Genomic DNA, 17500 nt, shown 5'->3' with positions numbered 1-17500 from the left:
CCTGTAGGCTGACTCATTGTTGTTGGTGATCTGGCCTACTACCGTGGTATCATCCGCAAACTTGATGATGGTGTTGGAACCATGAACAGCCACACAGTCGTGGGTGAAGAGGGAGTAGAGGAGGGGGCTCAGCACACATCCTTGTGGGGCCCCCGTGTTCAGGGTCAGTGGGGGGGAGGTGTGGTTACCTAATTTGACAGACTGGGGTCTGTTTGTTAGGAAGTCCAGGGTCCAGTTGCAGAGGGAAGTGTTCAGGCCAAGAGTTTGGTGGCCAGCTTGTTGGGGACGATAGTGTTGAATGCTGAGCTGTAGTCTATGAACAGCATTCTGATGTAGGTCTCCTTACCATCTAAGTGATTCAGTGCCGAGTGTAGAGCAGTTGTGATTGCATCCTCCGTTGATCTGTTTGCACGATAGGCAAACTGGTGTTGGTCAAGAGAGGCGGGAATACTGGCTTTGATGTGAGCCAGGACCAGTCTCTCAAAACACTTCATTATGATGGGTGTGAGTGCGACAGGTCGATAGTCGTTCAGGCACGTCACAGCCGTTTGTTTTGGCACAGGAATAATGGTAGCGGTCTTGAAGCATGTAGGGACTACTGCCTGGGCCGATGACAGATTGAAGATGGTGGTGAAGACATCAGCCAGCTGATCAGCACATTCCTTGAGTACCCATCCAGGGATGCTATCCGGTCCAATGTGGAACTCGCTACCACAGGGAGTGGTTGAAGCGAATAATATAGATGCATTTAAGGGGAGGCTAGACAAACATATGAGGGAGAAGGGAATAGAAGGTTATGCTGATAGATTTAGATGAGGAAAGACGGGAGGAGGCTCAAATGGCGCATAAACCCTGGCATAAGGGAGAACCAGTGGATATGGTGTATTTGGACTTTCAGAAGGCTTTCGATAAGGTCCCACATAAGAGATTAGTGTGCAAAATTAAGGCACATGGGATTGGGGGCAAGGTATTGACTTGGATAGAGAACTGGTTGGCGGACAGAAAGCAAAGAGTTAGAATAAACGGGTCATTTTCCGAATGGCAGGCAGTGACTAGTGGGGTACCGCAAGGATCGGTCCTAGGACCCCAGCTGTTCACAATATATATTAATGATCTGGACAAGGGAATTGGATGTAATATCTCCAAATTTGCAGACGACACAAAACTGGGTGGGAGGGGAAGCTGTGAGGAGGATGTCGTGAAACTCCAGTACGATTTGGACAGATTGGGTGATTGGGCAGAAACATGGCAAATGCACTATAATGTGGATAAATGTGAGGTTATCCACTTTGGTGGCAAAAACAGGAAGGCAGATTATTATTTGAATGGCAATAGATTGGGAGAAGGGGTAGTGCAAAGAGACCTGGGTGTTCTTGTGCACCAGTCGCTGAAGGTAAGCATGCAGGTGCAGCAGGCGGTTAAGAAGGCAAATGGTATGTTGGCCTTCGTAGCAAGAGGGTTCGAGTACAGGAACAAGGATGTCTTGCTACAGTTGTACAGGGCCTTGGTGAGACCGCACCTTGAGTATTGTGTGCAGTTTTGGTCGCCTTACCTGAGGAAGGACGTTCTTGCCATGGAAGGAGTGCAACGAAGATTCACCAGGCTGATACCTGGGATGGCAGGAATGACGTATGAGGAGAGATTGTGTCGATTGGGCTTATACTCACTGGAGTTTAGAAGATTGAGAGGGGATCTCATCGAAACTTATAAAATTCTGTCAGGCCTGGACAGACTAGATGCAGGAAGGATGTTTATGATGGCCAGGGAGTCCAGAACCAGGGGTCATAGTCTAAGGATAAGGGGTAAGCCATTTAGGACTGAAATGAGGAATTTCTTCACCCAGAGAGTGGTGAACCTGTGGAATTCTCTGCCACAGAGGGCGGTGGAGGCCAGTTCATTAAATATATTCAAAAAAGAGTTGGATGTATTTCTTAAGGCCAAAGGGATCAAGGGATATGGGGAGAAGGCAGGGACAGGGTACTGAATTTGGATGATCAGCCATGATCTCATTGAATGGCGGAGCAGGCTCGAAGGGCCGGATGGCCTACTCCTGCTCCTATCTTCTATGTTTCTATGGCATGGACTGGTTGGGCCAAATGGCCTGTTTCTGTGCTGTATATCCTATGTAATCCTATGTACCTCGATCTTTGGTGTCAAAAAGGAAGAATGTATTCTCTGGTGAAGCCCACTGTACAATTGCTTCTCCATTATAGCTGACGTCTGCATAGCCCCACATTGTGTGGTGGCTATTAAAGTCTCCGAGATGAATGGATGGATGTTGGCTAGGAGGGAGCAGTGGATCAGGCCACTGTACGAGTGGTGGATTGTAGATAATATTGGCCGAGAAACTCGGGTCTCCACGGGTGAGTACGTACGGGGTACTCACGCGTGGGCCTGATGGAAGTGCCGGTTTCCTGCATGCGCGGGAAACCGGCACTTCCGTTCCTCTGAACGAAGGGGTTCAGATGTCGAACGTGTGCGCGGGGGAGTCTGCGGGTGCGCTTTGAACTTACGTTTTATTTACAGGTTTCTCCGGGAGGGTAAGTCTTTAGAATTTAGAAATGTAAAAAGCAGGCGTAAGGCCTGCTTTTTACAAGGTAAGTGGTCAATTAATTAAAATTAAAACATTTTTTCCACAGGTTTATTATTTTTAAATACTTTAAAGCAAGGTAAGTTTATTTTTAGCCCCGTTAGAATATAAAATTATTTTTTTCAAAAATTTAAATTATTGTTTAAAATAGCTATTTAATGTAGTTTATAGTTTATTTAAAAAGTGTGATGTTTTTTAAAAATGTATTTGAAGGTTTACTGCTATTTTGGGGCCGTAGTATTTATAAGTCTTGACAGGTCTTCCTGTCAGACTTATGAATGGGCTTTTCCCTGCGCTGATTGGCTGCCCATGGCCCACGTGATCCCGGGGGATGCATCGAACTAACTACGCCCCTGGGACACGCAAGCACTGCGCGCCGGCAGCTGGGCCAGGCCCCGGATCGGAATTCCACGGGGCCCTACAGCTCAACTGCCGGCGCGCAAGGTAAGTGCAGGTCGGGGGCTTACACCCGCGGGAAGCCCCCGACCCGAATTTCTGGGCCATTGTTAGTTCTCTTACTCGTATTGCTGCAGAGAAAACTCCAGCAATACTGCTATGCAGCCTTTGATGCCTTGTTTGACATAGCATGCCAGGCCATATTTGGGATGGTTATTGAAAGCGATTAGGTCAAAACCTGTGATACATCCTCTTGTGTCAAACTGGTGAATGTATTCGATGTGTGTTTCTTCAAGAACCAGGACATCGACACTGTGTTTCTTGAGTAACCTTTCGTGGTATTCGCATTTTGAACAAGAGATGCCTTCGATGTTAAGTTGGCATATTCGGATGGCTGGGCCTACCTGTAGTTTTCTTTGGTCCTGGAGTGGACCGTTTGATTTGTTTGGTTTGCTACTGTCACTTGTCGATTTAAGGACAAGTTCGGTGTCCTTTGAGACGACATTAGTTGTGATCTAAGATCATGTAACAGGGTGGGCCGCGAGAAGGCTGTCATCATCCACCCCGCTGGCCTTGGTGAAACCACATCTGGAATACTGCATGCAGTTTTGGTCTCCCTATTTTAATTAAAGATATTGTTACTGAGGGAGTACATAGGAGGGCTTTTAGATTAATTTCATCTTTGAGGAGAGGGCAACTACCCTAGAACTACTTATTCTTAAAAATAGAAGACCGAGGGGTGATTTAAAGACGTGTGTAAGATTGTGAGCAGTTCTGAGAATGTCGGATGAGATACGTTTTCTGCCGTGGATAAAAATTAAGAAGCATTTGGTTCAGCAGCTCCCCCTGTCAGTTAGATAGTGCAACTTCATGCATCCCCCTCCCCAATCGCTAGATGTGATTGTTACCTTTCATGGTGATGACTCAGTTATCCTCTTCAGCAGCGGACTCCTCTGAGGTACCACTCAGAAGGAGCCCGAGATGAGTTACTTGATAACCTATAGTGTAACCGAGGGCAAGCACTGGGGAAATAAACACTGGAGCAGAGACACAAACTTGAGTAGGGAATTAAACTGGTTGCAGCTTCCTTGGAATTTACTGTCTGCATTGGTCAGAAGGAACACATGGATGTTACAGGTAGTTGTAAGGAGGCAGGGTGGTAGTAGAGGCACTGGTCATAGCGCACAGCATGTTGGTTGTGAGACTGGTATATTGGGCCAGAAATTCGGGTCGGAGGCTTCCCGCGGGTGCAAGCCCCCGACCTGCACTTAGCTAGCGCGCCGGCCGTTGTGCTGTGGGCCCACGTGGGATTCCAATCCTGAGCCTGCTCCAGCTGCCAGCGCGCAGTGCTTGCGTATCCCAGGGGTGCAGTTAGTTCGAAGCGTCCCCTGGGATCACGTGGGCCATGGAGAGCCAATCGTAGCAGGGAATCTCTATTCATAGATTTGACAGGAAGACCTGTCAAATCTATGAAATAGAGATCGGCCCCAAAACATAACTAAAACTTCAAATAAATTTTTTAAAAAACATCACATTTTTAAAATAACTATAAATTACATAAAATAACTATTTTAAACAATAATTTAAATTTTTGAAAAAATGAATTACAGTTTTTAACAGGGCTAAAAATAAACTTACCTTTAAAGTATTTAAAAATGATAAACCTGTGGAAAAAATGTTTTAATTTTACTTAATTCACCACTTACCTTCTTAAAAGCAGGCCTTGCGCCTGCTTTTTAAAAGCGTAGCTGCTGGAGACTTACCCTCCCGGAAAAACCTGTTTAAAAAAAAAACAAAAAAAAACCGGAAGTTCCAGGCGTATGCGCTGCCTCTCCAGCGCATGCGTTTGACCTGTGAACCCATTCCTTTAAGGGAACGGAAGTTCCGGTTTCCCGCGCATGCACAGTGCATGCACGAAACCTGCACTTTTGTTGGCCCTACGCGTGAGTACCCAGCGTGTACTCACCCGTGGGGACCCGAATTTCAGGCCCAATATTATGACCATAGGACTAGGCAAGCAGAGCCACAAATACCGATTTTTGGTGAAAATCCTCTCAATCAATGATTGATGTACCAGTCTTCCTGGCTGCTCACCAGCCTCGCCCATTTTGGCTTCCTTCTCCCTTTGTTCCAAAGCTGTAGGTGGACTCTCCTGGTCCTCTGCTGAAGGGGTTCCCTCTTTCTCTGTATAACAAATGCAGGATACAAAATATGTTGGTCATTTTCAAGATGTGCTCAGCTCCTGACACCCCAAAGCTTTTCCACCATCTACAAGGCACAAGTAAGGAGTGTGATGGCATACTCTCCACTTGCCCCATCCACCACCTTAAACATTCACTCCCTCCACCACCGGCGTACTGTGGCTGCAGTGTGTACCATCTACAAGATGCACTGCAGCAACTTGCCAAGGCTTCTTTGGATGCATCTCCCAAACCCACGACCTCTACCACCTAGAAGGACAAGGGGAGCAGGCGCATGGGAACACCACCACCTCCAAGTCACACACCATCCTGACTAGGAAGTATATCGCCGATCCTTCATCGTCGCTGGGTCAAAATCCTGGAACTCCCTACCTAACAGCACTGTGGCACTACCTTCACCACACAGACTGCAGCGGTTCAAGAAGGCGGCTCACCACCACCTTCTCAAAGGCAATTAGGGATGGGCAATAAATGCTGGCCTTGCCAGCGATGCCCACATCCCATAAATGAATTTTAAAAATGTTACTTGCCACTAACAGCCCAAGACTGGATGCTGTCCAGGTCCTGCTGCGGGTGGGCATGGACTGCTTCATTATCTGAGAAATTGCGAATACAGCTGAACACTGTGCAATCATCAGTGAACATCCTCACTTCTGACCTTATAACGGAGGGAAGGTCATTGATGAAGCAGCTGAATTTGCCCATGGAATAGCCAGGCTGACTGCGCGCGCCACTTGTCGGACACCCAAACGTTAAGATCGACCCCAGGGATTCCTGATGACTTTGCCCCTTTGAGTTCTATTTAGTGCAGAAACTTTCTTAGCCAGTTCCTGGGGTTGATGTAGTGATATTGAAGTATTCACACAGATTTTAACAAATTGAAGGGTCAAACAATTAATACAAAATTGCAGATTCAACCCGCCAAGCAAAATCCACTTTCATCTTGATCCATTTCTGAAATAACTGGAAGGTTTTTGTTGCACATTTTCCGGTATATTTTGTGTATAATGGCCCAGAAATTCGGGTCTCCACGGGTGAGTACGCACGGGGTACTCACCCGTAGGTCCAATAGAAGTGCCGGTTTCCTGCATGCACTGCGCATGCGCAGGAAACCGGCACTTCCGTTCCCCTGAACGAAGGGGTTCAGTGGTCGAACGCGTGTGCAGGAGAGGGTGCGCGTGCGCATCGAACTTCGTTTTTTTTTGCAGGTTTTCCCGGGAGGGTAAGTCTCCAAAAGTTACACATAAAAAGCAGGCGTAAGGCCTGCTTTTTACAGGGTAAGTGGTGAATTAATTAAAATTAAAACATTTTTTCCACAGGTTTATCATTTTTAAATACTTTAAAGCAAGGTAAGTTTATTTTTAGCCCCGTTAGAAAATAAAATTATTTTTTTCAAAAATTTAAATTATTGTTTAAAATAGTTATTTCATGTAATTTATAGTTTATTTTAAAAATGTGATTTAAAAAAAAAAAATTATTTGAAGATTTAGTGATGTTTTGGGGCCCGTAGTATTTATAAGTTTTGACAGCTCTTCCTGTCAAATTTATGAATGAGCATTCCCTGCTACCATTGGCTCCCCATGGCCCACGTGATCCCAGGGGATGCATCGAACTAACTGCGCCCCTGGGATACGCAAGCACTGCGCGCCAACAGTTGGAGGAGGCTCAGGATCGGAATCCCACGCGGGCCCACAGCTCGATGGCCGGCACGCTAGGTAAGTGCAGATCGGGGGCTTACACCCGCGGGAAGCCCCCGACCCGAATTTCTGGGTCAATATAGCAATTGTTAAATATAGGGAACTGGATTTGAAGTGATTTTTTTTTTCATTTTTAGATCCCAGGGTTAGAGGATGGCTTATGCTGGATTCGTATTTACCTACATTCCTCCTTACACTATTCTACCTATTTACTATATGGCTGGGAACAAAGTATATGAAGGAAAAACCTGCATTCTCTCTCAGGGTTCACTTAATAATCTATAACTTTGGAGTAATGCTTCTCTCGCTCTACATGTTAATTGAGGTAAGATTTTACTCAATGTCCTCATTTATTTTAAATCTTTCTGAATTAACTGCCGCATTTCATTTATTGATCTACTGATTTGTTTTGCACCGAATCTTGACATGAGGCCATTTGGCACAGTTCCCCCCCAAAAAAGTATTTTAACTTTGATGGACCTTTGGTCTAAAAGTCTTTGGTTAGAACTGATCAGAGAGAGCCAGTATGGATTTGTAAAGGGTAAGTCATGTCTAACGAACCTAGTTGAATTTTTTGAAGATGTAACTAATGTGGCAGATAAGAGAGTGTCTAAGGATGTTATTTATATGGACTTCCAGAAGGCATTTGATAAGGTTCCACATAAGGGACATTTCTCAAAAATGAGAGTGCTTATGGAATTGGAAGCAACCTATTGCCATGGGTAGGGAATTGATTAGGAGATAGGAGACAGAGAGTAGGGATAATTAGCATGTTCTCCAATTGGCAGGATGTGACGAGTGGTGCCCCCCAAGGATCTGTACTGGGGCCTCAGCTTTTCACTATATTTATAAATGACTTGAATAAAGGAATAGAGAGCCAGATATCTAAGTGGCACAGTAAATAGTGTAGATGGAAACAGAAAGTTACAAAGGGACATTGATAGATTAAGTGAGTGCGCAAAACTGGCAGATGGAGTTCAATGTGGGGAAGGGTGAGGTCATCCACTTTGAACCTAAGAAAGATAGATCAGAGTATTTTCTAAATGATGAGAAGCGAGGAACTGTGGATGAGCAGAGAGATTTAGGTGTCCAAGGGCAGACATCACTAAAAGCTAGTGGATAGGCATAAAAACTAATTAAAATGGCTAATGGAATCATAGAATCATAGAATGATACAGCAAAGAAGGAGGCCATTTGGCCCATCATTTCTGTGCTGGCTCTTTAGTACAGTTATCCAATTAGTCCCACTCCCCTGCTCTTTCCCCTGTCATTTTTTTCCCTTCAAGTATTTATCCAATTCCATTTTGAAAGTTACTATTGAATTTGCTTCCACCACCCTTTCAGGCAGTGCATTCCTGACCAAAACAACTCACTGTTTAAAAAAGAGTTCCCTCATGTTGCCTCTGGTTCTTTTGCCAATCATCTGTGTCCTCTGGTTACCGACCCTTCTGCCACTGGAAACAGTTTCTCCTTATTTACTCTGTCAAAACCGTTCATGATTTTGAATGCCTCTATCAAACTTGGCCTTTATCTTCAGGAGGCGGGAATACAAAGGTGTGGAAGTTATGTTTCAGTTCTATAAAGCTCTGGTTAGACCCTATTTAGATTATTGCGCTCAGTTCTGGGCACCACACCTCAGCAAAGATATATTGGCTTTGGAGGGATAGCACTGCAGATTCACCAGAATGATACCTGGGCTTAAAGGGTTAAATTATGAGGGAAGGTTGCATAGACTAGGCTTGTATTCCCTTGCGTATACAAGATGAAGGGGTAATCTAACTCTTAATACCCTTGCCTAACAAAAATCAATCAATCTCAGTTTTGAAATTTTCAATTGACCTAGCTTCAACAACCTTTTGAGGAAGAGAGTTCCAGATGATTAAGTGATTCAATAGACTTGATGCAGAGAAACTTTTTCCTTTGGTCCTTTGGTGGGAGGAGTCCAGAACAAGGGGGAATAACCTTAAAATTAGAGCTGGACCATTCAGAGTGATGTCAGGAAGCACTTCTTCACACAAAGGGTTGGTGAAATCTGGAACTCTCTTCCTCAAAAAGCTGTTGAAGCTAGATCAATTGAAAATTTCAAACTTGAGATTAATTGATTTTTGTTTGGCAAGGGTATTAAGAGTTACAGAACCAAAGTGGGCAGATGGAGTTAAGATATAGGTCAGCCCTGATCTAATCAACTGGTGGAACAGGCTTGAGTGGCTGAATGGCGTATTCCCCTTCCTATGTTCCTAGAATATCAAAGATTCAGTTACAATAATTGTAAGTTTCTCAGAAAGGACCATGATGCCCTCTACAGTTACTGACGGTGAGATGACTTAGAGTGATAAACCTACACATTTGGTTTATAAGGTTTGGTTTATAAGAAGCTACTTATGCTGGTTTGTGTAGAGCTCTTGATGGTGCCAAAGGAACAGCCCACTGTCCAGAACTTCCTGAGGGATGCAGCTTTGGTGTGCAACAGGGAAAATCAGAATTTAACAAAGTTCTTATTATAAAATAATAGATGAACTGGGTGAATTTTAGAAGTGTTTTTTCAGGAGTAAATTAAGATCTGCAATCTAAGTTAATCAGAATTTGGCTGTTTAGTATAAAAACAGGGAAGTCTTGCTGCAGTTATACAGGGTATTGGTGAGGCCACACCTGGAATACTGCGTGCAGTTTTGGTTTCCATATTTAAGAAAAGATATACTTGCTCTCGAGGCGGTTCAGAGAAGGTTCACACGGTTGATTCCGGAGATGAGGGGGTTGACGCATGAGGAAAGGTTGAGTAGGTTGGGACTCTACTCATTGGAGTTCAGAAGAATGAGAGGCGATCTTATCAAAACATATAAGATTGTGAGGGGGCTTGATCGGGTGGATGCGGGGAGGATGTTTCCACTGATGGGGGAGACTAGAACTAGGGGGCATAATCTAAGAATAAGGGGCTGCGCCTTCAAAACTGAGATGAGGAGAAACTTCTTCACTCAGAGGGTAGTAAATCTATGGAATTTGCTACCCCAGAGAGCTGTGGTAGCAGCATTAATTAAATTTAAAATTGAGATAGACAGTTTCCTAGCAGATAAAGGAATTAGGGGTTACGGGGAGAGGGCAGGGAAGTGGACGTGAGTCTAGATTCGGATCAGCCATGATCCTATTGAATGGCGGAGCAGGCCCGAGGGGCCGTATGGCCTACTCCTGCTCCTACTTCTTATGTTCTTGTTGGGCTGAAATGGAAAGTGCTGTACTTCAGGCACAGAGAAGCTCAAATTAGGTTATTTATTATTGCTAAAAGAGTTTATCCACTTTTCTATTTCCTTGATTTAATTTGCATGTTACTACATCTAGCTCTTAGTTCTCTGGTTTTTGACCCATTAGCATCAAACCACAGTATCTGATCTATGGTGAGTTAAATCGTCCCCGGGTAGGTCAAGATGCAGTTGATGTAGCATGAAGATTTATCAGGGTTTTCCAATATCCCTTGTGTCTGACACTGGGTGCCATTTTATATAATACTAGCTGAAGTGCCCGGCGGTGCCGAGGGTTTTTTCACGGCATGTTGTTGTTGGAAGAGAGAGAGAGAGCGAGAGATTGGGGGAAAGAGAGCGAGAGATTGGGGGAAAGAGAGCGAGAGACTGGGGGAAAGAGAGCGAGAGACTGGGGGAGGGGAGAGAGAGAGACTGGGGAGGGGAGAGAGAGAGAGACTGGGGGAAAGAGAGAGAGACTGGGGGAAAGAGAGAGAGAGACTGGGGGAAAGAGAGAGAGAGACTGGGGGAAAGAGAGAGAGAGACTGGGGGAAAGAGAGAGAGAGACTGGGGGAAAGAGAGAGAGAGACTGGGGGAAAGAGAGAGAGAGACGGGGGAGAGGGGGGAGAGAGAGAGACTGGGGGAGAGGGGGGAGAGAGAGAGACTGGGGAAGAGAGAGAGAGAGAGACTGGGGGAAAGAGAGAGAGAGACTGGGGGAGAGAGAGAGAGAGAGAGAGAGACTGGGGGAAAGAGAGAGAGAGACTGGGGGAAAGAGAGAGAGACTGGGGGAAAGAGAGAGAGACTGGGGGAAAGAGAGAGCGAGAGAGACTGGGGAAAGAGAGAGAGAGAGAGACTGGGGAAGAGAGAGAGACTGGGGGAAAGAGAGAGAGAGAGAGACTGGGGGAAAGAGAGAGAGAGAGAGAGAGACTGGGGGAAAGAGAGAGAGAGAGAGACTGGGGGAAAGAGAGAGAGAGAGAGAGACTGGGGGAAAGAGAGAGAGAGAGAGAGACTGGGGGAGAGAGAGAGAGACTGGGGAAAGAGAGAGAGAGAGAGACTGGGGGAAAGAGAGAGAGAGAGACTGGGGAAAGAGAGAGAGAGAGACTGGGGGAAAGAGAGAGAGAGACTGGGGGAAAGAGAGAGAGAGACTGGGGGAAAGAGAGAGAGAGACTGGGGGAAAGAGAGAAACTGGGGGAGAGAGAGAGAGACTGGGGGAAAGAGAGAGAGAGACGGGGGAAAGAGAGACGGAGAGAGAGAGAGAGACTGGGGAGAGAGAGAGAGCGAGAGAGACTGGGGGAGAGAGAGAGAGAGACTGGGGAGAGAGAGAGAGAGAGACTGGGGGAGAGAGAGAGAGACTGGGGGAAAGAGAGAGACTGGGGGAAAGAGAGAGAGAGACTGGGGGGGAGAGAGAGAGAGAGAGAGAGAGAGAGACTGGGAGAGAGAGAGAGAGAGAGAGAGACTGGGGGAGAGAGAGAGAGAGACTGAGACTGGGGGAAAGAGAGAGAGAGACTGGGGGGGAGAGAGAGAGAGAGAGACTGGGGGAAAGAGAGAGAGACTGGGGGAAACAGAGAGAGAGAGACTGGGGGGGGGGGGAGAGAGAGAGAGACTGGGGGTCAGGGAGTAGTGGAGACAGAGATGCACTTCCTCACAGCCTGTGGAAAATATCAGGACATCAGGGAGAATTTCTACCAAAAATTCTCACAAATATGCCCTGAATTCAGAAATCTGAATGACGACCAAAAACTTCCATACCTACTGGGGGAGGAGAGAAGCTGTGTAGCACTGGCGGCACACTATGTTACAGCTTGCCATGAACAGAGGGACAACCAGTAAACCTAAGAAAAGAGTATATATAAATAATGCGAATGTATATTTATACACTCAGGGATATACCTGTTTATACACTGTATGAATAGAACTGCGTTTATGTGTTCAACCATAAATGTATTTTTGATGCTTTGGCAACATAAGATGTACCTTATCATGCCAATAAAGCGATTTGAATTGAATTGAATTGAGAGAGAGAGACTGGGGGAGAGAGAGAGAGAGAGAGTCTGGGGGAGAAGAGAGACTGGGGGAGAGAGAGAGAGAGAGACTGGGGGAGAGAGAGAGAGAGAGAGAGAGACTGGGGGGAGAGAGAGAGACTGGGGGAAGAGAGAGAGACTGGGGGAGAGAGAGAGAGACTGGGGGGAGAGAGAGAGAGACTGGGGAGAGAGAGAGAGACTGGGGGAGAGAGAGACTGGGGGAGAGAGAGACTGGGGGAGAGAGAGAGAGAGAGAGAGAGAGTCTGGGGGAGAGAGAGACTGGGGGAGAGAGAGACTGGGGGAGAGAGAGAGAGAGAGACTGGGGGAGAGAGAGAGACTGGGGGAGAGACTTGGGGAGAGAGAGAGACTGGGGAGAGAGAGAGACTGGGGGGAGAGAGAGAGACTGGGGGAGAGAGAGAGACTGGGGGGGAGAGAGAGAGAGACTGGGGGAGAGAGAGAGACTGGGGAGAGAGAGAGCCAACCATTTTGATCTCCCTTCCCATCCACACAGGCATAACTGCGACCAAACAGACAAATACTAACGGAAAAACAGCTACTGCAGCTCTGCCGAAGTCTGGGTCTGTACATTGTCAATGGTAGGTTATTGGGAGACTTCCCTAGGAAGACCCACCTATTGCTCACCTCTTGGCTTCAGCACCGTAGACTATATGATTACAGATCTAGACCATCCTCTTTCAGAACATTCACCGTCAAACCGCCAAACAACATTGTCAGACCACAGTCAAATTACTGCATATCTTGAAAGGACAGAAACAACCAACACAGAAACACAACCCAGTAAACTGTACAACATTAAAAAATCCTACAGATGGGCCAAAAACAGCACGGAAATATACCAGAAATCAATTAGCAACCAAACAACTCAAGCTCTCTTGGACACCTTTCTGGAAAATACATACACACACAATAAAGAAGGCGTAAACCGGGCAGTGAATAACCTAAATAATATTTTTGATAATCTGCATCAATGTCAAACTTGAAAGTTCGAAAAGAACAAACCCAAAACAAAAAACTACGAAAAATGGTTTGACTCCGATTGCCAGAACATGAGGAAAAAACTCAGAAAAATATCAAACCAAAAACACAGACAACCAGAAACGAGGAATTACGCCTTGCTTATTGTCAGGCACTAACACAATACAAACGCACACTCAGAACCAAGAAAGAGCAGTATATTAAGAATACACTCATCTCCATTGAGGAATCCATTGATTCCAATTGTTTCTGGGACAACTGGAATACATTACACAAAAAACAACACGATGAATTGGCCATTCAAAACGGTGACACGTGGGAAAACTATTTTGAAAAATTATACCAGAAAAACACACTAAGCCCAGAGCAAATACCAAATATGCGAAAAAACTGGCAAAGCTAGAATCTGCCATAAAAGATAACCAAAACCCGATAGACACCATAATATCTGAAAAAGAGCTAATTGAAAAACTCAAGGACCTGCGACCAGGAAAGGCTTGCGGGGCAGACGGCATCCTAAGCGAGATGATTAAACACACGGACGATAAAATGAGATTGGCGATACTGAAACTCTTCAACTTGGTTCTGAGTGTCGGTTACTTCCCTGATATCTGGAACAAAGGACTCATAACGCCCATATACAAAAGTGGGGATAAAGGAGACCCAAATAACTATCGAGGCATCTGTGTAAACAGTAACATGGGAAAGGTTTTCTGTAGTATCATAAACAAAAGACTTATAAACTTCCTTGAGGAGCACAATGTCTTGAGTAAAAGCCAAATTGGATTCCTGCCAAACTATAGAACACAGATCATATCTTCACCCTACAGACCCTAATTGACAAACACGTCCATCAAAACAAAGCAAAATCTACGCATGCTTTATAGATTTCCAGAAGGCTTTCGATTCCATCTGGCACGACGGGCTATTCCTGAAACTTATCGAAAGCGGGGTAGGGGGGGGAAAAACATATGATGTAATTAAATCAATGTATACAAACAACAAATGTGCAGTTAAAATTGGAGACAAACAAACAAAATACTTCCCACAGGGGCAGGGGGTGACGCAGGGCTCGCCAATCTCACCGACACTCTTTAATATTTACATAACTGAATTAGCAAAACTACTTGAACAATCTACAGCACCCAGCTCACCCTATATGAATCCAAGGTTAAATTCCTCCTCTATGCAGACGACCTGGTTCTGCTGTCACCAACTAAGGAGGGTCTACAGCAGAACCTGGATCTGCTGGAATCAGTCTGTCAGACCTGGCCCTGACAATAAACCTCCAAAAAAACCAAAGTCCTCGTGTTTCCAACAAAGATCCAGACATCAGGGACCCAAAATAAATCTCACACTAGGAACAACTAAATCGAACAAACCACCAACTACACATACTTGGGCATAAAAATCAGCTCTACGGGAAATTTCAAACTGGCTGTGAATGAACTGAAAGAGAAAGCAAGAAGGGCTTTCTACGCCATTAAAAGATCAATCCAAATAGAAATCCCAATTAGCATTTGGCTCAAATTTTCAATCAGTAATTGAACCAATTGCACTCTATGGCAGTGAAGTGTGGGGACCCGCTAACACAACAAGAATTTGCAAAATGGGACATACACCCAATTGAGATCCTACATGCAGAATTCTGTAAAGTATCCCGGGACTCAAATGGAAAACTGTAAACAATGCATGCAGGGCAGAACTAGGCCAATTTCCACTAATAATTACTATCCAAAAAAGAGCCACCAAATTTTGGAAACACCTAAAAATGAGCAACCCCCACTGCTATCATTACAAAGCCTTGAATGCCAAGAGAGGACCATACAGAATAACTCCCTCAGTCAACTAGTCCTGGGACTCAGTGAAGCAACACTAACACTACTAACAATAACCAGCCCCAGGACAGTGACATCGTAGCAGAGAGAATTCGACCCAACACAATTGTCACTAAACAAAACGAAAAATACCTGTCATATTGGGCAGAAACAACAAAAACCCAAAGCAAACTCAATTGCTACTTGGCCCTAAACAGACAATACAACATGGCTGAGTACCTGACCATGGTAAAGGATAACAAACTGAGAAAAACCTTGACAAGGTACAGACTTAGCGAACATAGCCTAGCGATCGAAAAAGGCAGGACACAGGCAGACCAGGCTGCCAAGAGAGGACAGGATATGCTCTCACTGCAAGTCAGGGAGTAGTGGAGACAGAGATGCACTTCCTCACAGCCTGTGGAAAAATATCAGGACATCAGGGAGAATTTCTACCAAAATTCTCACAAATATGCCCTGAATTCAGAAATCTGAATGACGACCAAAAACTCCCATACCTACTGGGGGAGGAGAGAAGCTGTGTAGCACTGGCGGCACACTATGTTACAGCTTGCCATGAACAGAGGGACAACCAGTAAACCTAAGAAAAGAGTATATATAAATAATGCGAATGTATATTTATACACTCAGGGATATACCTGTTTATACACTGTATGAATAGAACTGCGTTTATGTGTTCAACCATAAATTTTGATGCTTTGGCAACATAAGATGTACCTTATCATGCCAATAAAGCGATTTGAATTGAATTGAGAGAGACTGGGGGAGAGAGAGAGAGAGAGAGGCTGGGGGAGAGAGAGAGAGAGAGACTGGGGGAGAGAGAGAGACTGGGGGAGAGAGAGAGAGAGAGACTGGGGGAGAGAGAGAGTGCGGGAGAGAGAGAGTGGGGGAGAGAGAGAAAGAGAGTGGGGGGGAGAGAGAGAGTGGGGGAGAGAGATTCAAGATTCAAGATCATTTTATTGCCATATGTAACAAGCACAATGGAATGCTTACTCCCCACTCACTCCCACAATACAAGCATATAAATATAAAAGCAAAAATAAAAAACAAGTATAAATAAAAACAATAAGCAAATAAGCAGAAAGTATAGCAATAACAGTCCAAGTTGCAGGATATGATGAATAGTGCAAAAAAGCCTCAATTACCACTGGAAATAATAGTAATGTAATATGATAAATATATGGTAATATAAGTACAATATATATATTTACATAAACATATAACTATAATATATGGGGCAGTGCGGTTAGCAGTTCAGTAGGCGCACTGCTGTGGATAGAAACTGTTCTTAAACCTGCTGGTCCTGGTTCGGATGCTGCGGTACTGACGTCCGGACCGCAGGAGGGAGAACAGTTTGTGCCCAGGGTGATTGGGTCCTGAATGACGAGTTGAATTGTTGTTGGAAGAGAGAGAGAGAGAGAGAGAGAGAGAGAGTGGGGAGAGAGAGAGAGTGGGGGGGGGGAGAGAGAGAGAGGGGGGGGGAGAGAGAGAGAGTGGGGGGGGAGAGAGAGAGAGTGGGGGGGGGAGAGAGAGAGAGAGGGGGAGAGAGAGAGAGGAGAGAGAGAATGGGAGTGTGAGAGAGAGAGAGACTGGGAGTGTGAGAGGGAGAGAGAGAGAGGGGGAGAGAGAGAGAATGGGAGTGTGAGAGAGGGAGAGGGAGAGAGAGAGAGAGAGAAGGAGAGAGAGAGAGGAGAGAGAGAGAGAGAGAAGGAGAGAGAGAGGAAGGGGGGAAAGGGGTGGTGGGGGAAAGGGGTGGTGGGGGAGGGGGGAAAGGGGTGGTGGGGGAAAGGGGTGGTGGGGGAGGGGGGAAAGGGGTGGTGGGGGAGGGGGAAAGGGGTGGTGGGGGAGGGGGGGGAAGGGGTGGTGGGGGAGGGGGGGAAGGGGTGGTGGGGAGGGGGGGAAGGGGTGGTGGGGGGAAGGGGTGGTGGGGGAGGGGGGGAAGGGGTGGTGGGGGGAAGGGGTGGTGGGGGAGTGGGAGGGGGGGAAGGGGTGGTGGGGGAGGGGGGGAAAGGGGTGGTGGGGGAGGGGGGAAAAAGGGTGGTGGGGGAGGGGGGAAAGGGGTGGTGGGAGAAAGGGGGTGGTGGGGGAGGGGGAGAAAGGGGTGGTGGGGGAGGGGAGAAAGGGGTGGTGGGGGAGGGGGGAGAAAGGGGTGGTGGGGGGAGGGGGGGAAAGGGGTGGTGGGGAGGGGGGGAAAGGGGTGGTGGGGAGGGGGGGAAAGGGGTGGTGGGGAGGGGGGAAAGGGGTGGTGGGGGAGGGGGGAAAGGGGTGGTGGGGAGGAGGGAAGGGGTGGTGGGGAGGGGGGGAAGGGGAAGGGGTGGTGGGGGAGGGGGGGAAAGGGGTGGTGGGGAGGGGGGGGAAAGGGGTGGTGGGGGGAGGGGGGGGAAAGGGGTGGTGGGGGAGGGGGTGAAAGGGGTGGTGGGGGGGAGGGGGGGGGGGAAAGGGGTGGTGGGGGGAGGGGGGGGAAAAGGGGTGGTGGGGGGAGGGGGGGAAAGGGGTGGTGGGGGAGGGGGGGAAAAGGGGTGGTGGGGTGG

General features: G+C 46.6%; 1 protein-coding gene across 2 annotated transcripts in view; it reads left to right on the top strand.

Moving 5' to 3' along the window:
• Window positions 1–17500, top strand: part of elovl2 (ELOVL fatty acid elongase 2) — a 307754-nt gene that overhangs the window by 128183 nt on the left and 162071 nt on the right. For both annotated transcript variants that reach the window (XM_085988799.1, XM_085988800.1), the window contains exon 3: window positions 7022–7209. In XM_085988799.1, coding sequence (XP_085844925.1) covers window positions 7022–7209 — 188 coding nt within the window. The remainder of the gene's footprint in view (window positions 1–7021; window positions 7210–17500) is intronic.

The sequence above is a fragment of the Somniosus microcephalus genome, chromosome 5, assembly GCF_052327205.1.
Source record: "Somniosus microcephalus isolate GS21.2 chromosome 5, FLI_Smic_1.0, whole genome shotgun sequence".
NCBI lineage: Eukaryota > Metazoa > Chordata > Chondrichthyes > Squaliformes > Somniosidae > Somniosus > Somniosus microcephalus.
The sequence above is the reverse complement of the archived record's forward strand: the minus strand, read 5'-3'. Positions and strand labels throughout refer to the sequence as shown.